Source organism: Jaculus jaculus, chromosome 7, assembly GCF_020740685.1.
Source record: "Jaculus jaculus isolate mJacJac1 chromosome 7, mJacJac1.mat.Y.cur, whole genome shotgun sequence".
Taxonomy (NCBI): domain Eukaryota; kingdom Metazoa; phylum Chordata; class Mammalia; order Rodentia; family Dipodidae; genus Jaculus; species Jaculus jaculus.
In genome coordinates, this window is record NC_059108.1 from 104657897 (window position 1) to 104680371 (window position 22475).

The 22475-nt window shown below is 37.4% G+C and overlaps 1 protein-coding gene across 1 annotated transcript in view; it reads right to left on the reverse strand.

Moving 5' to 3' along the window:
- The window catches only part of Sos2 (SOS Ras/Rho guanine nucleotide exchange factor 2), a 114971-nt gene that overhangs the window by 37002 nt on the left and 55494 nt on the right, over positions 1-22475 (reverse strand). The window contains exons 8-12 of the mRNA XM_004649163.2: positions 19857-19955; positions 7728-7855; positions 4122-4777; positions 3243-3324; positions 924-1046 (exon numbers count right to left, since the gene is read on the reverse strand). Coding sequence (XP_004649220.1) covers positions 924-1046; positions 3243-3324; positions 4122-4777; positions 7728-7855; positions 19857-19955 — 1088 coding nt within the window. The remainder of the gene's footprint in view (positions 1-923; positions 1047-3242; positions 3325-4121; positions 4778-7727; positions 7856-19856; positions 19956-22475) is intronic.

Genomic DNA, 22475 nt, shown 5'->3' on the forward strand with positions numbered 1-22475 from the left:
GCATACTTCAATAATACCAAGAAAGTTGGTTTCCACATTATGCATTATTTAAAAATTATATTTTAAAGCCAGGCATCAGGTGGCACATGCCTTTAATCCCAGTACCTGGGAGGCAGAGGTAGGAGGATCACCATCAGTTTGAGGCCACCCTGAGACTACATTGCCCATTTATATTTTTATTAAAAATAATTACCCATGTATAGTAAGTAAAGGGCCCTTTCTTTAACTGTAGAAAATTCATACTCTATCATATACAATCTATCTTTAAGTCCTTAAAATGAAAAAGCCATTTTAAGATCTAGATTCTGACCTATTTTTCACATAAAACATAAAGCTATATTTAATATATTTGGTTCTGAATTCAAGCATGAGCTTCAAATGTCTATGTAGCCTACAAATACATATATAATCTTTTAAGAAAAAAGTATCTGACAACTTGCAGCTGCTATAATGAGATATATTTTCAGAAATTAGTATTATGATTCTTTAAAGTAACATATCTTGCCCTTATATTCTAAGGAAGGTAAGCAGGAATAGACCTAGAATTCCACAAATACTATATAGTGTAAAAGAGTAAATTACTAAATTAGTATAATGGAACATGAAGGGAGGAAAAAAGGGCAAAAAAGGCTGAGAGTAGGCAAACTTATTTGCAATTTATGATTTTTACTTAAAATAAAAAATAGCTATTCCATTGTGTAACCATAATCTACTATATGCCATAGATAGATGATGTAAATAATATGATCTATTTAAATAATTTAAATTTTCAGGGCTTTTTATTTAAACATATCTTGACAGAGAATGAAATAAGGAAATGTAATAACAGCAAGATTTAAATTAAGAGCTAAAAACTTGTGTGTGATCTACACAGCAAATATGTGTATACACATATATACATATACATGATAATTAGGCCAAACCTAAGTTGCACTGGTTGCACGTATTCCTTGCGAAATCTTTTAAGGTCTGCACTGATGGGCTGCTCGCCTTTCTCTATTGCCAATTTGTCTGCTTCAGTAGGTTCTGGCTCTGGAATTTCAAATCTAAGAAAAAAATCAAAAGTAGGGAAATTTGTTCATATATAAATGAAAAAGATTTTGAATACAACAGGAAAAATATTTTGGCTACACAATCCTTTTTCTATCATACTGTGTAAGTGTAGTAACTCTTTAGCCCTGTTTAAGGTACTACATGCCGCAAAAAATTTCTTTGGTTATTCAGTTACTAAGGTTTTGTATTCCTATTTTTATCAAAAAATGTTTTATTAGTAGCCCTGATTAACACAGAAAAGGTTCATGGAAAAGATCCAATAAAACAATCCACAAGGGTGTAACTTCTTTAAAGAATGTGAAAAAAGAGTAACTTATTTAAAGAACAGTATGGACAGAACTTATTTAATAACCTACCCTGAACATTATTAAGGTAGTATAGTTCATTTCCTTATATAAGGAAGGAAAATTTAAAGGGGAGACCCAAGGAAAATTATAATAATATTTAAAGAATATACCTAAATGAATAAGATAAGAAAATCAAAGTTATAAAAACAAAATCATTGTCCAACCACAGGAAACAGAGCTAAAATGTAAGTGTAACAAGTATGCATTCCCTAGACACAGAACTACAACTAAGTACATTTTCATAATATATTATACTGACCTAATTATAGTTACATAGAGCAACATAGTGAGAGAGGTCAAATAAGACTGGAATTAAGTTTTCAATTGTAAAACAAAAAATTTTGTAATTTACATTTGACACTTTAAACTCTACAGCACTTCAAGTGCTACTTAAGTAAAAAATGCTAAGTAAAAACAAATCAGGGGGACTGAAGAGATGGGTTAGTGGTTAAGGCAATTGTTTGCAAAGCTTAAAGACCTGGGTTCAATTCCCCAGTACCCACATAAGCCAGATGCACAAAGTGGCATGTGCATCTGGAGCTCATTTGCAGTGGCCGGAGGCCCTGGTGCACCCATATTCTCTCTCTCTCCTAAATAAATAAAATATATTTTTTAAATTCAGGGGCTGGAGAGATGGTTTAGTGGTTAAGGTGCTTGCCTGCAAAGCCAAATGACCCAGGTTCCATTCCCCAGGACCCACGTAAGCCAGATGCACAAAGTGGCACATGCATCTGGAGTTTATTTGCAGCAGCTGGAGGTCCTGGCATGCCCATTCTCTTTCTCTCCCTCTCTCAAATAAATAAATAAAAACATTTTTAAAATTCAGTTCAAATCTTAACTTCTGAAAGTTAATCATAATAAAGAGATTATGGGCTGGAGAGGTGGCTTAGAGATTAAGCGCTTGCCTGTGAAGCCTAAGGACCCCAGTTCGGGCTCGATTCTCCAGGACCCACGTTAGCCAGATGCACAAGGGGGCGCACGCGTCTGGAGTTCGTTTGTGGTGGCTGGAAGCCCTGGCACGCCCATTCTCTGTCTGTCTCTATCTGCCTCTTTCTCTCTCTGTTGCTCTTAAATAAATAAATAAACAAAAAAGTCTTTGAAAAAAATTTAAAAAAATAAAGAGATTATTAAAATTTTAAGCTTAATATGTGATTTTTAAGTATAAGAACCCTTTACTTCTACAGATACAAATAGAAATAGATGAATTAGCTGGCCTGAAATTTACTTCAAAATAAGGCTGGGGTAAAGTGTTTAAATCTACAGGGAACTCAGAGATGAGTCAGTCGTTACTGAAGTTGGAATGATGGATAAATGGGCTTACTATAGTCTTCTATCTACTTTTGTACATATTTTGAAATTTTTCCTAGTAAGTTTATTTTAAAAGTAGATAAGCTTTTTTAAGGAACAGAACCAACTTTACTCAAATATAGTTATCTTTTCTTTTCTTTTGTTTTTTTGAAGTAGAGTTTCACTCTAGCTCAGGTTGACCTGGAACTCACTCTGTAGTCCCAGGCTGGCCTTGAACTCACAGTGATCCTCCTACCTCAGCTTCCCAAGGGCTGTGATTAAAGGCATGCACCACCATACCCAGCTTCAAAAACAGTTTTTGTCCCCTGGTCTTTCTGATGACCATTTAAAATACTCATAAGAACTGAAAGCACTCTTAATAACAAGAATTCAGTGACTACTCTATTTAAAGAGAATAGCAATACTGCTAATATAATACCAAACAAATTATGTTCAACAACTACCTGTGTGTGTACTAGGTACTTAGCACTTTACAAGGTATAAAAAAGCTAATTTTTATAAAATGTTAACATAAGTGAAACATTCTTTTCTTACCGTTCAATCAGTAAGCTTAGCAATTCCTGTGGTTTACAAAATGAACGATAGGTAGTAAGAAAAGTCCGAACAAAATTGGGATCTGAAAAAAGTAGAGCATAAAACAGACTTAATGTTCAATATATTCAGCTTAATTAATCAAAGCATCATTCTTCTTGTGTGTGTGCAGGCATGTGTGCATGGTGTGTGCTATACATGCACGTGTATATGCATGTGGCAGACAGAGGTCAATGTCAGGCGTCTTCTTCAATCACTCTGTATCTTATGCATTTATACAGGATCTCTCACTGAAGCTGGAGCTCACCCATTTGGCAGCCAAAGAGATGCTCCTGTCTGCCTTTTTAGCACTGGTATCATAGGTACACAATGTACACCTGGGTTTTAGTAGGTGATAAGAACCCAAATTCAGGTCTTTATGCTTGTATGGCAAGCGCTTTACCAAAGGAGTCATCTCCCCAGGACTCTAGTTGTGGTTTTTTGTTTGTTTGTTTTTTTTCTTTTAGACAGGGTCTCATGTAGGCCAATCTAGCTTCAAAACTGGTATGTAGCCAAGGATGACCTTTGGTTCATAGTATTCCTGTTTCTACCTCCCAAATGCTGGGATTATAGGCATGTGCCACTTCACTCAGTCCAACTGCAGTATTTCTTCATAAATAAGGATTGTTTTCAAATTAAAAATTCATAAGCAAGCAAGTTTTCTAAGCATTTAGTAATTAACAATATTCACTTTCAGAAACATTTAATTAGTAATTTGGTCCCTTTGTATTTTCATTATTTTTGTTTTTTGAAAGCAAAATACAAAATTTTGAAATACTTTTTTAGCAACCTTAGAAAGTCTGAGTCCTAGCCTCCAGGTGAGCACCTACTAGTTTCACATACCTGCATACATATGATACGTTAGTCTCTCAATTAATTTCACCACAGTTCCTCCTTTAATAATGGGAATTCCACTTCTACTTTGCAAGTTGTCTTCAAAAACAATGTTTTCCTCAGAGTCTTTTACCACAAAACGATATACTTCTGGACTTGGCAATCTCAGTGGTTGCTCATTTTCTTCTTTCAATAAGACAGAATCTAGCATTCTATCTAGAGTGCTACGATAATGAAGAGACATAAGGGCTGCCATCCAGTTATTTTTCTCTTCAGCTGATTTAGCAGCAAATATTATGCTGTTTTCATCTTTGGACACTAATTCAAAAGCATGTTTGTACTCACAAGTATCTTCTTTATCACAGATTTGTATTTTCCTCATGACAAACTTCTCTTTTAATCTGTACTCTGCACTACTGTAACCTGGAAGGCGGGTCTGGCAGTGATTAGGCTTACAGCTGATCATTAAACCATCAAAGAGAAAAATGTGGCGTTCATGCTTAGCACCAATTCTTGTCAATGGCCCTTCCATTATGAATTCATTACAACACTGTCCAATATCTTTGCCTTCCCATCCATCTATGTTTTTCTGAATTTCGTTCATTTTTTTGATAGCCAGGTGCTTGCTTCTTAATTGACGATTATAAAAGGGGTAAATTGGATCCCTTAAAAAAAAAAAAAAAAAGGAAGATGAGCATATTCAGTGATTAGGCAACCCTAATTGCTTCAAGTACTCTCTCTAGTGGTTCTAGTTCTACAATAAGGAAAAACAACTACAGATATCAGGATGGTGACTTTTGATTATCTATCATCTATCTAATCTATCTCTTTTTTTAGTTTTTCAAGGTAGGGTCTCTAATTCTATCCCAGGCTGACCTGGAATCTACTATGTAGTCTCAGGGTGGCCTTGAACTCATGGCAATCCCCCTACCTCTGCCTCTCAAGTGCTGGGATTAAAGGCATATGTCACCACACCTGGCAATCATCTATCTAAGCAAGCTGTCTGTCTGTCTGTCTATGTGTCGTTCCGTCTGTCTGTCTGTCTGCCTGCCTGCCTGCCTGCCTATCTATCTATCTGTCTGTCTGTCTGTCTGTTATCTATCATCTTTCTATGTGGATGACTGACCAAAAGGTCACTTAAGTCAAAAGGCTTCCTCATGTTGGTAACAATAATGAGTCCCTTCTATTTTCTCTAAAACATCATTAAGCTCCAACCATCAGAATGGTTTGCTAGTCCCGAGGCCTGACGTACACTGGGCAGTCCCTAATGGCACCAGTGGTTCTGTGATACTGACCTTTGGCTCTTGCTACCCCCAGGATGGACTGGAAAAAACACCCTGGGATTCCCTTGGATACAAGAGTGACAAATGGAAAACCTCAGGGTGCCCAGCTAGTTTACTGATTTTGAAGCACCAATAGATTAGGAGTGCTTTTCAAGGGCACGATCATTTAGTCTCAGTTTTTATTCCATGTATGAACTTAACAAGATGTCATATGACACACAGAAACTCAGTAAATACACTCAAAAAGCTTTAAATGACATAGCTAAGGGAATCTTCCCTCTTACTTCTGAAGTTCAAATAAGATGCAAACTCACGTGGCTTTGTAGATCCTCACAGCAGCCCAAAGTGACATATTTGCCATTATCAAGGTTAGATGTTGTATATGTATTCCTGTTAAATCTGCTAATGTCTCCTCTGCTTTACAAGACTCACAGGAACAGATTCAGACCATGTCAGACACTACTGTGCCATTCGGTGAACAGTTTTGGGAATGGATCTCAGTAAGCTCACACATAGATGGCCTGAGACAATCTAATTCCATCTACATAGGTTCCCTTGGAATGTTCTCTAAGGCCTAGAAATCTACAAGAGTGGGAATCCTAAAGGCATCCAGTTTTATGTGTGCCCACTTCCGATTAACCCCTTGCTTTTATTCTTTCTCCCCAACATTTTCTTCTAGGACTATCTCCCTGCACTCCACCAATATACTTTCAGGGTCCCTTAGATAGTCCCATCTCTGGGAAAGATTCTAACTGCAATTACTCTATGACCCCAATCAGCTGGAAGTAGACTGACCTGTCATCATCTTCTTTCCTCTAATGGGGGAAATGAGAGGGAGTCAGGTAGTTTAGGGTGAATAGGCCCTCGCAAACTCCACTTTGCTAGAGATTAAAGGATGATCTGACTTATTATCTCTTGCCTAAAGGAGTTCCCTAGATCTGTTTTTCTTTTATTTTTTTTAAAAATATTTTATTTATTTATTTTTAAGCATAGATGAGAGAGGGGAGGAAGGGAGGGAGAGGAGAGAGAGAATGGACGTGCCATGGCCTCCAGCTCTTGCAAATAAATCTTCAGATGCATGTGCCACTTTGTGCATATGGCTTTACATGTGGACTGGTAAATGGAACTCAGGTTACTTGGGTTTGCAGGTAAGTGCCTTAACTACTGAGCCATCTCTCCAGCCCTAGATCTGTTTTTCTATAAACAACCTGGGTTTATCCTGGGAGGAGGTCCCCTTTCCTAGAATTTAAATCTAATCCTAACATTGTGGTTGGTCAAGTTCAGACCCCAGAACTTGACATCATGGTTGGCTTCTTCCTGAGCCAGCTCCTAGTCCAAACCAATCAGCCCTCACTGTGGCTTACCTGAGCAGGAAGGTGAAACCCACCACAATAAGGCTATAGATGCATGCCAGGGACAAGCCTCTCTTGGCCTGCCTCCTGAACTTTGAGGTTCTGGTAAGCTTCCCTCATCTTGGCCCCCTTACTCCCAAATGAACTCTCAACCCCCATCTGCCCTCCATATGGCAGGAACTCTATGCATGTTCTTCTCTTTCTTTTTCTTTAATAAAGACTCTCTAAACCTTAAAAAAAATTGTTTTTCGGGCTGGAGAGATGGCTTAGCGGTTAAGCGCTTGCCTGTGAAGCCTAAGGACCCCGGTTCGAGGCTCGGTTCCCCAGGTCCCACGTTAGCCAGATGCACAAGGGGGCGCAGGCGTCTGGAGTTCGTTTGCAGAGGCTGGTAGCCCTGGCATGCCCATTCTCTCTCTCTCTCTCTCTGCCTCGTTCTCTGTCTGTTGCTCTCAAATAAATAAATAAAAATAAACCAAAAAAAAAATTATTTTTTTTAAAATTGTTTTTCATCTGGGCTGGGGGAAGGGGTGGTAAAACACATATTAGCATGTAAGACACCCTAGGTTTAAAAACTTAGATAACCAAACATTAGATTTTACATACATTAATTTTTTTTCTAACCTTGCCATTGAATAATAAGTGACTCAATTCCATTACTGTGAAAGAGAAGTACTACAGGCTGTATTTTTTTATTCTTAGTACTACAGAAGTAAAATAATAAAGAATCCTATTTACACTTTACACTACCTACACTTTTTGCAGAAATCACACAAAAATTTATTAAACATATAACTTTAGATTTATTAAGTATATCTTAATGGTATGACAATTCTAATCTTAAAAATAAAACAAAAAAAGCCAACAGTAAAGCACAGCTTTCAAGAATGCAATTACCATTACAGATCACTTCTTGAGAAAATCAGGGCTTAGACACAATGAAATCTACAGAAGCTTTCATATTTTGAATAGTTTAGAATTACCCAGGTCGGCGTCTAGGTGAATACTGCTTGTAAATGCGATCCATACTACCTTGGAGATTCATAAGAGCAGTAATAGCTTGATTCAAACATTCTCTGTCTTCTTGCTCTTCACTACATGCTTTCAATTGCTAAACAGGAAAAAGATTAATTAACATGTTTTTGTTTGATTCTACCATGAACTTCCTTGTAAGTAGAGAAAACAGCAATAAACATTTAAAAATTTTAAATATATTTAATGCTATGGTTTGAATGTGAAATATCTTCCATAGGCTCATGTACGAATTCTTGGTTCTTAGTCTGTAGGGCCAATTACACCCCTCCTTAAGGTATTTCTTATCAGGTATTTAATGACAGCAACAGAAAAGTAATAATACATTTAATAAAATAGCTATAATTTCATATACCTAATGACTCCTCAAAACCAATATGCTTTTTTAAATGTTATGTTTGTTTGTTTATTTACTAGAGAGAGAAAGCTGGGGGGGACAGAGAACCTCCAGCCACTGTAAATGAACTCCAGATACATGTGCCACCTTGTGCATTTGGCTTTATATGAGCACTGGAGAATCAAACCCAAGTTCTTTGGCTTTGCAGGCAAGTTCCTTACTCACCAAACCATCTTTCCAGCTCCCAAATGTGGGCTGGGCATGATGATACATGCCTTTAATACCAGCACTTGGGAAGCTGAGGTAGAAGGATTGCTGTGAGTTTTAAGGCCAGCCTGAGACTACATAGTAAATTCCAGGCCTGCCTGGGCTAGAGTAAGACCCTACCTTGAAAAATAAAAATAATTTTAAAAAAGGCAACTGTGAAAATCATTCAAACATTTCCTCTATATAAAAAAATGGGAGAAAAATATAAAAATTAAAAGATGGGGGACTGGAGAGATGGTGTAGTGGTTAAGGAATTTGCCTGTGAAGCCTAAGGACCCAGATTCGATTCCCCAGTACTCACATAAGCCAGATGCACAAGGTAGTGCATGCATCTGGGGTTTGCTTGTAGTGGCTGAAGGCCCTGGCACACCCACTCTATCTACCTCTTTCTCTCTCTCTCTCTCCCTGTCAAATAAATAAATAAATATTTTAAAAAATTTAAATATCTAAAGCACAAAGGTTAAGTGTTACTTTTATTTACTAATATGAAGAAGTAGTCCTAAAATTTTTACTTAATTTTATAATGATTACTTAACTTTCAACAATTCCAAAAAGTTTACATCTATGTTTTACAACATAGTGGGCATGTGCAACTTTGTACATGCCTCACCTTTGTGCATCTGGCTTACATGGAATCTGGAGAGTCAAACATGGGTCCTTACGTTTTGCAGGCAAGCACCTTAACTGCTAAGCCATCTCTGTAGCCCAGCACATACCTTTTTAACCCAAGTGTGTTCAAGGCCAGCCTGGACTACAGAGTGAAAAAGAGCACTATATTTATTCAGAAATTATTTAAGTGTATATTTATGCAAGAACTATGGAGAAGTTATCACTTTACTTTTCAGCAGTAGAATGGGTAATAGATGAATAGATACACTGATTAACTTTTGTAGTACTGGGGATGGAACCCAGGGCCTTGAGCATGTCTGGCAAGCATTCTACTGCTGAGGTATATCCCTAATTTACAATAAAATTTAACAAATACCAGTTTAATGGATATTAAATCTGAATCTCTACAGGTAGTTGAAAGTATACATTCTAAACTTCTTGAACTGACATAGAAATACTGAAGAGAATTACTGGCAAATGAGCCATGCTCTTTCATGCTTCCATATGCTTTCTATATACTGCCATCTGCCTTCCTCACCCAAATGGAGAAATTTAGCCTCTGGAATCCTGAAAAATGTCCCCTCTTGTTGAAGATCCCTTCAGTGCTACTTTTTCCTCTTAAATCTTTGCTTTTAAAACAATACCAAATTTATAGAATAGATGCAAAAGTAACAAGTAGCTCTCATATATTCTGAGCCTCTAATTATTATTATTATTATTTTTTGTTTTTCAAGATAGGGTCTCGCTATAGCCCAGGCTGACCTGGAATTCACTATGTAGTTTCAGGGTGGCCTTGAACTCACAAGTATCCTCCTATCTCTGCTTCCCTCCTATCTCTGCCTCTGGGATTAAAGGCATGTGCCACCACACCCAGCTGAATCTCTAATTTTTAACATTTTGGCCCATATTTCATTTGTTGGGCCGTATATGCACCATTTCCCCCTAAATTATTCAAGAACTGTTAGCCATCTGGGTGTGGTAATGCCTTTAATCCCAGCACTTGGGAGGCAGAGGTAGGAGGATCACTCTGAGTTTGAGGCTACCCTAAGACTACATAGTGAATTCCAGGGGAGACCCTATCTCAGAAAAACAAAAACAAAACAAAACAAAATTATTACTATTCATTTAGTTCCTTGCAGAGGAAAGGGAACCATTGCTGAATGGCTTTTGGAATACTTGGAAACATCAAATGTATCATCAATTACTCTCAAATAGTATTCCTCTCGAATAGTCTCTTAGAATGTTCTTTTACAGATTGGCATGAAATTCAGACAAAGTTCAGAAATTTAACATCAATAAAGTCCTACTAGCTAATCTACACCATACATTCCAATTTTGACAACTATATCAATAAAAGCCTTTACTGAATTTCCCCTGCTATATGGTCAGCCATTGTTGTTCTAAGTTGTCATTTTAATTGTCTCTTAACTCTGCAGATGGTGTGGTAGACAGCCTCAGGCCACTGAGATGAACTTCTAAACCAGGCACAGTTATGGAGGAAGAGATATTTATTGAAGATCACAAATTCAGGGTAAGTTCCATAAGGGCAGAAGGTGGCCTGCTTTCACAAGTTGAAGCAGAGAGAGAGAAGACCCAAGCCAAAAAAAAAAACAAAACAAAACAAAACAAAAAAAACAACCAAAAGCCACAGCACCAACACAGTTCAGGAACTCCAGGCACTTTGCATATCTTTAGACTGAAATTGCAAATCAACCACCACACCTTAGGGCTGGACCCTAAGATCTGCCTAGTGACACCTCCTCCAGCCAGTTGGCTGCAGATCCAAACTACAAACTAATAAAGCACTGAATATATTGGGGGCCATTTATTCAAACTACCACACTTGGCTTTTATTTTTCATGATTCTTCCAAATAAGTAAAGTAACACACACAGCAGTAGGATGAACTCCTACGTATGTAATACTCATGAACATTTTTCTGACTCCTTTGGGCAAAACTAGCTTCTCCTAACTCAGTTATCAAGAATTACTGCTATTTTTAAAATTAAACAAAAATAATAATACAAATAATTGGGTTTAATTATGACATGTTCACACATACTTTGTTTTTGTTGTTCTCTCCCCACCCCCACTTGCCTCCTATTCTCCTGCCTCCTTCTGTTGGTCCCCTATCTAGGCCTTCTGCTTTCATGTCACATGTATTGTATTATCCTTCTTTTCCCTCCCCCCTTAAGACCTTTCTTCCCCTCTCTAGTTTCATGTCTACATTCATATCCCTACAAATAAATATACACATATATAAAAATCAAAATACAAGATCCAGGGCTGGAGAGATAGCTTAGTGGTTAAGATGCCTGCCTGCAAAGCCAGAGGACCCAGGTTTGATTACTCAGGACCCAAGTGAGCCAGATATACAAAGCGGCTCATGCATCTGGAGTTCATTTGCAGCTGTTGGAGGCCCTGGCATGCCCATTCTCTTTCTCTCTATCTGCCACTTTCTCTCTCATAAATAAATAAAATTAAATGTTTTTTAAAAAATCGAAGATCCACATGTAAAAGAAAATATGTAGTAGCAGTTTGAATCAGATTTCCCCATACACTTAGGTGCCCAGATGATGGCAATTTGGGAGGCGGCACCTTGCTGGAGGAGGTGTGTTCCTAGGGATGGGCTTTTCAGTGTGATAGCCAAATCCCTTCTGCAAGATCTCAGCTTGCTCTCCTGCTGCTGTTTTCTAAGTGCTGTGGCAGAAGTGATGCCCAGGCTTCTGCTCTACCATCTTTTCCCTGCCATCATGAAGTTTCCTCTTAATACTATGAGCCAAAAATAAATTCTTCCATCCTATGAGCTGCTTTTGGATGGGGTGTGCCAGCAATGTAAAGGTAACTACAACATAAAATTGATACCAGAAGTACAGTCATTGCTGAATCTGGTTACTTCTCTTAACAGAATAATTTCCAATTCCATCTATTTCCTGTAGATACCATGATTTCAAATATTCAAATGTTTTATTCCTGAATGAAATGCCACTGTGAATAGAGACCACATTTTACTTATGCCTGTCCATCAACATATGAATGGATAAAGTACTACTTTTATTGAACATTTACATTGTAATTACTTGGTTGACAGCTACCTTCTTCACTGAATCATAAACTCCATAAAAAGAATGAGGACATAAGAGAAAATGTGCAATTTTTATCTTTTCTGGGCTTGGATTACTTCACTCAGTATATTTATTTATTATTTGTTTTTTGAGGTAGGGTCTCACTCTAGCTGACCTGGCTGACCTGGAATTCACTACGTAGTCTCAGGGTGGCCTCGAACTCACAGCGATCCTCCTACCTCTGCCTCCCAAGTGCTGGGATCAAAGGCGTGCGCCACCACACCTGGCTTCACTCAGTATATTTAATTTATGTCTCTTGGAATATCCTTATGGCTCAATCAATTTTCAAAGATAGTTTTGCTGGGTTGGAAACTTTAATTTCAGGGCCTGACACATCATTCCATGATTTTCTAGCTTTAGGGTTACCAATAAAAGATCTGAAGTTATTCTAATTTCTTCCCTTTGTGAGTTGATATTTTTCCCTTACCATTTTTAGTATTGTTTCCTTACCTTGTGCCTGTGACATCTTGATACGTGTCATGGAAAGGTTCTCTGATTCTGTGTATCTGAGTTTCTAGATGTCTCTTGTGTTGACTTCTCTCTTTAGGTTTGGGAAGTTTTCTATGATTTTATCCAATAAACCTTTAATTCCTTTCCTTCTACCCCATGTATTCCAAGGTTTGGTCTCTTCAATATGCCCTAGATGTCTCGAAATTATTGTTCATGTTCCTTTTAAAAATTTGTACATGTTGGTGTAAATTACTGTCTTGACTGTTTTCATTTCTGAGATTCAATCTTCTATATGGCCTTGTCTTTTGGTATTGCTCTCTGTTGTGGTTTTTATGTGAATAACTGTTTCTTTCATTCCTAGAATTCCTGTTTGGTTCATTTTCAGTGTTTCAATTTCCTTGCTAAATTTATCTTCCATGTTTTGGACTTTCATTTCCACTTTGTTTATAGTTTAATTCACTTCAGAGGCTGTCTTGTCAAAATCTTGAATGTGTTTTCTGGTTATTTAGGTTTTCCATATGGTCACTATTTTAGTAGTAAGATTCTGAGTTCCTTTTCTGACATTTATCTATCATGGCACTTAAGGCTTCCATTGTAGGGCAGTTAGGAGGCTGGGAATGGGTGAGTGGGTTGATCTCAATATTCTTTGCACTTCCTTCTTGTGTTTTTCAAGTCTGATCCCAATTTAACTTCCCCCTTTCTCAGTACCAGTTTGAAGTTTGGGTTTGTTTTGTCCTCTGTAGGACCTCCTAGAGGTCACTTCACTAGTGACTGTAGTGTTCACTTCTTATTTATCAGTCAGTCTGGTTATGCTTAGCCATAGATGACCATTTTGTATTACCATTGTGACCATGGTAGAGCTTACCCTTAGAAGATGCTGGCACAGTGACTGGTTCTCCTGGGTGTCAGGGTCTTCCTTCCACTTATAGTGTTGTCCAGAAATCCCCTTTGCAGGTCTGGTGCCAGGGTGTACCTTCTGCTTCTTGTACACAGTCACTGCTTGAGACGACTGTCCTGTGTCCTGGAGGTCTGTGTGGACTGGGGCACTTTGCCTTAGTTAGCTGCTCTGCCTGCCTATCTGAAACTCTTAATGCTATGACTATACTCTCACACACATGTATGTACATGAACAATGACAAAGCAAATGCTGCATAATGATAACTGATGATGAATATGTTTAAAAGGAGTCACTGTGCTGTTTTTGAAACTTCTCTAGTTTTTAGAGCAAAAGGTTAAAAAATTACCTTAAAGAAACTTTATTTTACCTTGAAATATTAGCTTATCCTTTGCAATGAACTTCATTAAAGTTATTAAGTTTTCAACTAAAGACCTCTTGAGAGTAACAACTTTTATTCTAACACTAAATTTTAAGGAAAAGCACAGGGTATTAGGACAGTAAGATAATGCTACTTTGGCTTTAAATAAATCATTTCTAAAGGAAGAAAGTATATGTGTTCTTAATAATAAAGGGTAGACATAGATTTTGTTCTTTATAATTATAGTTACTTGTAAATTGGGAAGTTAACTTCTTGCCTCTTGCATTAAGACTGAAGTATATTTTAAGAAAAGCCTCTTTTAAAAAAATTCATAAAACTATTTAAAAATTATCTCAGAAATGAAAAAGTGGTTTGTAATCAACCTCAGAGAGAGACTTAACTTTAAAAAGAAAAAAATAACATTTTCTATAATTTTAACACCCTGGCATGAATGGACTGGGAATGTGGTTCAGTGTGTTGAGTGCTTGCTAGCATCCATGGAGTCCTGAGTTTGTTCCACAGTATCACATAAACTTGGGAATAGTGGTCCATGCCTCTAATCCTAGCACTTAGAAGGTGGAGGTAGGAGGATCAGAAGTTTAAGGTCATCCTTGGCTACATAGCAAGTTTGAGGCCAATTTAAGCTACATGAGACACCCTGTCTCAAAAACAAACAAACAAAGAACAGTAATCTACCAATATAGTTTTAGATAGCTTTAGAGAACTATGTATAGTATATGGTAATTTCTCATTTTATAGTTGTTTTTCATCTTGCTTTATCATAATTCTAATTTCGATAAATAAAATTCAAATAATGTTTACATGCTAGGTTCACAAGTCTTCTTGGTACATTATTGAAGTAGTTATTTTATTTTCCTGAATGTGTATTTGCATGTTTGTGAGTACATAGTACATGTGTATATAGGTGTGCTTGCACATGTGTATGCATGCTTGTGGAAGCCAGATGACAACCTTGGGTATAGTTCCTTCACGCACCTTCCACCTTTCTTTTGAGCCCAGACCTCTCACTGGTCTGGAACTCGCTGCCTTCCCAGCACTAGGATTATAAACACATGCCAACATTCCTGTCTGGTTTCTTCCAAGGTAAGATCTCACTCTAGCCCAGGCTGACCTGAAACTTACTCTGTAGCCCCAACCTGATCTTTACAGCAATCACCTTACCGCAGCCTGCTAAGACTTGGGTTCTAAGGACTAATTAAAGTCCTCATGCTTGTCAAGCAAGTTTGTTTTTTTTTTTTTTTTTTTTTTAACCAACTGAGCTATCTCTCAGCCCCAGATGTTGATACTTTAAATCAAAAGTGGCTGAAAATTGTTCATTATCTTCCATTCCTAGGAAATGTGACATACTTCAGTCAGACTGTCAGCTTTCTTTTTTATGGCTCTTGTCCAAGGTAACATACAATGGAACTTATTTTGGATTAGTACTTAACCAAAACAATTACCACAAAACACAACCCATATTAATGGAAGAAAATATTTGCAATTTGCAAGTCATGTATCCTAGAAGGGGTTAGTCAGATTACAAAAAGAACTCCTACCATAAACAACAAAATCAACTTGATTAAAAAAAGGGTAAAAGGGCTGGAGAGATGGCTTAGCAGTTAAGCGCTTGCCTGTGAAGCCTAAGGACCCCGGTTCAAGGCTCGATTCCCCAGGACCCACGTTAGCCAGATGCACAAGGGGGCACATGTGTCTGGAAATCGTTTGCAGTGGCTGGAGGCCCTGGGGCGCCCATTTTCTCTCTTTCTCTCTATCTGTCTCTTTCTCTCTCTGTCACTTTCAAATAAATAAATTAAAAAAATTTTTTTTAAAAGGGGCGAAGACTTAAATGGACATTTTCCCAAAGAAGATATAGAAATGGCTAAGAAGTACATGAAAAAATATTCAATTAATACTTAGGGAAATTCATAGTAACCAAAAGGTCGAAGGGACCTAGGTGCCAATAAAAAAATGAATATAACATTTACATGTGATGCATACACTTAAGAAATACTATCATCCCCTTTAATCCCAGCACTCGGGAGGCAGAGGTAGGAGGATCGCTGTGAGTTCGAAGCCACCCTGAGACTACATAGTGAATTCCAGGTCAGCCTGAGCCAGAGTGTGACCCTACCTCGAAAAACCAAAAAAAAAAAAAAAAATGTGTGTGTGTGTGTGTGTGTGTGTGTGTGTGTATGTATGTATGTATGTATATATATATATATATGTATATATATAATATACATACACACACACTATCATCCTTTGGGAGTTGCATTTGTAAGCTTCACTGAGGATGAATGTTGATGCACTACTTAAATGTTTTCCCACTGTTCTGAGCCACAATTTATACTTCTCTGGTTAACAGTGTGATGTTAATACAGAAAGCACTTGTCATGGACATTTCTTTATATGACTCTTGGTACACATACACATGTATTCTATTTCTTTAGAGTATATGTTCATATACTCTAAAGCATATTTATTTAGAGTATGTATACATACATACATACATACATACATACATACATACATACATACATATGAAACTGTCAGTAGTTTATCCTCAAATTTAATCATGCCAAGCAAATTTCCAAAGTGGTTTGTTTAGTTTATACTACTATCAGACTTCTAAATTTCTGTTATCTAGTGTGCATGTAATCATATCTTGTGGTTTTAGTTTGTATTTCCTTGATCACTAATGACTTTGAATATATCATCATTGGACAAATCTTTGGTCATTTAAATATCTTCTCTTCTGTGGCTTATCTTTCCATTCCACATTTCTGTTTGCTCTTACTATTGCCACACATTAATGAGAATTACAGATTCTGAAGCTTTTAGCTTCATTGATGAGAAATGTGAGGTTTCATTAGTCATTCTTTGAAGACTTAACCCTCCTAGAAATAAAAAAGTATCTGCTGCCTTTCTTTCTTTTTTTTTTTTGAGGTAGAGTCTCACTCTAGCCCAGGCTGACCTGGAATTCACGATGGAGTTTCAGGGTGGTCTCGAACTCACGGCAATCCTCCTACCTCTGCCTCCCGAGTGCTGGGATTAAAGGCATGCGCCACCACGCCCGGCCCTGCTGCCTTTCTTTTTGGGAGAAGCCCAACAGACTGGCCTTTTTTTTTTTTTTTTTTTTTAATGAGAGAGAGTGCATTGGTGCATCAGGGCCTCCAGTCACTATAATCAAACTCCAGACCCGTGTGCCACCTTGTAAGTATGTGCGACCTTGTGCATGTGATACCTTGTGCATCTGGCTTACATGGGATCTAGGAAACTGAACATGGGTCCTTAGGCTTCTCAGGCAAGTGCCTTAACTGCTAAGCCATCTCTCTAGTCCTCTACTACCTTTTGACAAGCAACAGACTAATCAATGAGTGTTCTTCTCATTGTAAGTGCCTTACGTGCTTCCCTTTCATCTTTACAAGGCAAGAGTGCTTACCATTGTACTCAAAAGAGGTCACGTGAAAAAGAGGAGGTTTCTCATTTCTTTCTTTTACAACTACTGATTTTCACCAACACCAGGTAATACATAAGTACTTTTGCCTACTTTCAAACTGTTTCTCTTTTTCTAAATTTGTTTTTGTATTTCTATTATTATTTATTTATTTGAAAGAGACAGAGGCAGAGACAGAGAGAGACAGAGAGAGAGAGAGAGAGAAAATGGGTGTACCAGCCTCTAGCCATTGCAAACGAATTCCAGATGCATGTGCCACCTTGTGCATCTGGCTTATGTGGGTCCTGGAGAATTGAACCTAAGTCCTTTGGCTTTGCAGGCAAGCGCCTTAACCACTAAGCCATTCCTCCAGCCCATTTTTCTTTTTCAAGTTTAATCCCAGTATATCTTGTGCAATAACATTTTCTTTTCCAATCTGTTTTTTATTGCTCTTTAGAAGCAAAGCAGCTTTCTGCTTGCTTATTTTGTACCTCTCCTGTAGCACACAAAATGATTGGTTTAGACAGCTCGTTTAGACATTATCCATTGTTAATAATATTAAATATAGTTTTAGATATTTAGGCAAGGAATTCATTTAGCAATTCCTAGAAGTACATTTTTGTGGTATCTCGTTGCTATAGTGTATGCTACTGGACCTCATCAATATTTTGTACATAACCAGATGAGCAAAATGATTATATAACTCTCTGTGGAAACTAACAGATCCATAGGTACTCACAAAAAAGATTACAGGCTTCATATGAATAAAATATTAACAACCCTGGATGTTTGTTTGATTCCTAAAATATTCTCACATCATATTTGTGTCTTCTTAGAAGTCTTATTATTGGTCTATAGTTATCCTGTATATTTGCCAATATTTTCAACTCCTACCTTAACTACACACTTGAAAATATTTTTTAACCTCATCTGAATTACTCGAAGGTTGCTGTCATAGCTGTTATGCATCTAAAATCAAGACTTTCATTATGATGGCCTGACTCATCTTAAGGCCACAGCTACTTTTGTTATAGTTAATCACTAGACTATAAGTCCTGTTCAGGCAAGGTGACTAAGACTAGTGGTTGGTCAGTAAATTTAAAACAAAAAATCATTTTATTTTCAAGTTACATTTGTAGAGCATGCCTGTAATCCTAGCACTTGGAAAGTTAATGTAGGAGGATAAGGAGTTCAAAGTCATTCTCAGCTACATAGTGAACTTGAGGTCAGCCTAAGCTACATGAAACCCTGTCTCAAAAAAGCAGATGGGAAGGGCTGGGAAGATGGCTCAGCAGTTAAGGCACTTGCTTGCAATGACTAACTACCAGAGTTCAAATCCCCAGGACCCACATAAGGTCAGATGCTCAAAGTGATGCATGCATCTGGAGTTCCTTTGCAGTGGCTAGAGGCCTGGGTGTTCTCTCTCTCTTTGCAAATAAAGAAATAAAATATTTTTTTAAAAAAGCAGATGGAGAGTACTTGGCACTAGCAAGTGTAAGGATGCAGATTTAGTTGCCAGCACCAGGGGACAAGAATAAGCAAAGAAGTTTCAAATACATACACATACCCACTTATATACTTGCATACACACACACACACACACACACACACGAGTGCTACTTGATCTAAACTAAGAAAACAAGAATATTATATTACATGGAAAAAGCCTTCAAAAATAATTTTCTAAGTAAAATGAAAATTCAAAGCAATGCTATGCATAAATTATTATTTACTTATATAAAACATGAGTTAAAAGACCAATAGTCTATGTTTCTAAAACTGAGATTTTTTATAGTGAAAAAAAGAAGGTGAATTTAGAATTAACCAACTGGATCCAGTTTAGATGATCACAATTTTGTTGGCAACCTCCAAAGCATAATAATCAGGAGCAAGCTGAACATACACCTTCTTCTCTCCATCAGGCCTGATCAGGGTATTGACTTTGGCCACATCAATGTCACAAAATTTCTTCACAGCCTGTCTGATCTGGTGCTTGTTAGCCTTGACATCCATAAGAACACCAGGGTGGTATTGTCTTCTATCTGCTTCATGGCCCACTTGGTAGTCAGGGGGAACTTGATGATGGCATAGTGGTCAAGCTTGTTTCTCCTGGGGGTGCTCTTCCGAGGGTATTTAGGCTGCCTCCGGAGGCGCAGTGTCTTGGGTCGCCGAAAGGTGGGTGATGTGCAGATCTTTTTCTTTTTGTGGCTGTGGACGCCTTTCAGCACGGCCTTCTTGGCTTTCAGAGCCTTTGCTTTGGCTTCAGCTTTGGGAGGGGCAGCAGCTTCCTTCTTTGCTTTTTTGGCGCCATCTTGGCGAAAAGCTAAAACTGAGTTTGTTTGTTTTTTTTAACAACACTCTTCTTCTAAGGTCAGTAATTTGAAGATCTATATTATGAAATACCAGATAAAAATAATTTTCCCTCTCTCTGTCTACCACATGGAAATGATCTGAAGATAAATAAAATATAGGTTCCCCACCCTCACCCAAGAACTTTGGGAAAAGTTGGAAATGAAAAACAGTATGATCAGGTCAAGAATTAGATTTCAGGCCTCATAAATATAATTACTTTTGGCACAGGAAGCTTTTTAGCCTTACCTTTAGTAATTCAAAATAATGCCAACAATGATACACGGGCACCAGCATGAGACGTGGAAGGACATAACGAACTGCCTCCTTAAAACCATCAGCAATGGACTGAAAAGCAAAAGAAATATCATGGTATATATCTGATGCCAGAGACAAGTAACAGCAATATTTAGAGAAATAGCTTTTTAAAACATAGGATCTAGACTTATCAAGGTTATATTGGTAAGCATATCCTATAATAAAGTTGAGGTGCTATCAAACAAGTTTTTTCCCTCCCTTCCCTCATTCAACATATTAATAATTGTATACATTTCTGTATTTGTTACATAACTTTCACAATAACTTTCAACAGATTTTTTTCAAACATTTGGGTTTCTACATACCCTAAAATATTTTTTAGAGAGTATTTGATTTCTTTGTACATTTTAAGTTTAACCAATCATGGTGGCACCCACAATTCCAACACTTTGGAGGCTGGGATAGAATGACTGTAAATTCCAAGCCAGTCTAGTGTATATATCTAAACCCAATTTTAAAAAAAGAACAAGAAATAAAATAAATCCAATGAGTAAAAAGACATACTCTAAGTTTAGATAGTTACAAATGATGTATTTTAATGATGTATACTGCAAATATCATGGTTTCTGAACTGTATTTCATGAATGAATAAATAAATTCCAGATTTATTTACTGAGAATATTTGTTATACAACCTAGTTGACGAACATATCTTCATTGACAAAATAAACAGCCATATTACATTTAATTTGTCAGAAAGTGTGACCTCATTTTATTCCTTTTTGTTCTCTTTCTTTCTCTCCTTATGATGAACATTTCCTTTCTTAATTCTTAGGTAGTCAGATAAGACATGCGACAAGGCTTCTTCACTCTTCTTTTGGGAAGTCTTTGCACTCAATGAACTCTAAAAAGCAACATTCCCCCACCCCCAGTTGCCTGAAGACTTTTTACACCTTGGATCAGTACCCAATAGGACATTCAAGATAGTAAAGGGCATGCTGGAAGAGACAATGCAATATAAACACATAGGGGTTTCAAGTTGAGTAGGCACTGGTTGCTTGAAAACTATCTGTGCTTCTATATCCCATGAAAACTCTTGGAAGAGAGTCAGATAGGTATACCCACTTTTGAAAACTACTACACTGCAAAATAAAAGATTTCCTAAAAATTATAAGTGATTAACAGTCACTTGTTGATTTTAAATGTCTTTACAAATGACTTGCTAGTTAATACTAACAAGATCAATATTTAAGATGAGAAAGAATTTGAGATGTTTTCAAAAGTCCTCATAGATAAACATAGGTCTATCATCTTATATTTTAGTAAGTGAATTTCAATTATCATTTGTTTAACAGACTTGTTACTTGGTAATCAGAGCTATTAACAAGTTATATAGAAAGAGGAGTTGAGGGTATAGAAAGTAGTTCAGTGATAGACTGTACTCAGCATGTGAGAGGTCCTGGGTTCAAGCCATATCATCATGGTGAATACACAAAGGACAGATAAACTGCCAACTATTTTCCTAAAGATTAATTCCTTTTAGCATCTGCTATCTATCATCTTGATGTTTGTATTCTTCAAAAAGTCATGTTGAAACCTAATCTCCAAATGCACTAGTCTTAAAATTAGAGTATAAGAGCATAACCCCCAAGAATGAGATTTGTAATCTTATAAAGAGGTCTTCCACCATCTGAGAACACAGTGAGATAGGGCCGTTTCTGAGCCAGAACAGAAGCCCTCACCAGCACCTTGAGTTTGGACTTCCCAGCCTCCAGAACTGTATTTACAAGCTACTCCATTTATGGTATTTTGTTCTAGCAGCATGAATGGACTAACACAGCATTAAAAATGAAGGTGCTGGGCTGGAGAGATGGCTTAGCGGTTAAGTGCTTGCCTGTGAAGGCTAGGAACCCCGGTTCGAGGCTTGATTCCCCAGGACCCCCATTAGTCAGATGCACAAGGGGGCACACATGTCTGGGGTTCGTTTGCAGTGGCTGGAGGCACTGGGCACCCATTCTCTCCCTGTCTTTCTCTCTAGCTCTTTCTCCCTCTGTCTGTTACTCTCAAATAAATAAATGAAAATAAACAAAAAAATGAAGATGCTAATTTTAATTACTCAGGATATTTTATATTTTGTGTTGCAACTGGAACCAATACAAACTTCAAAGACTATTTGTTTCATTAGTATGCACTAAAATGCCAGTACATTCTAAAAATTTTGCAATGCTCATTTTCAGTAATAAGTTGTTGTCTGATAATAATATGAGCTAACATTTACTGAGTTTTTTTTTTTTAAGTTTTTATTTATTTATTTGAGAGCGACAGACACAGAGAGAAAGACAGATAGAGGGAGAGAGAGAGAATGGGTGCGCCAGGGCTTCCAGCCTCTGCAAACGAACTCCAGACGCGTGCGCCCCCTTGTGCATCTGGCTAACGTGGGACCTGGGGAACCGAGCCTCGAACCGGGGTCCTTAGGCTTCACAGGCAAGCGCTTAACCGCTAAACCATCTCTCCAGCCCTTTACTGAGTTTTTAATATGTGCCAAACATTATATGTAGTGCTTTGTATGTGTTTCCACTTAATTTTCTTAAAAATTCGAAGAGGTATATAT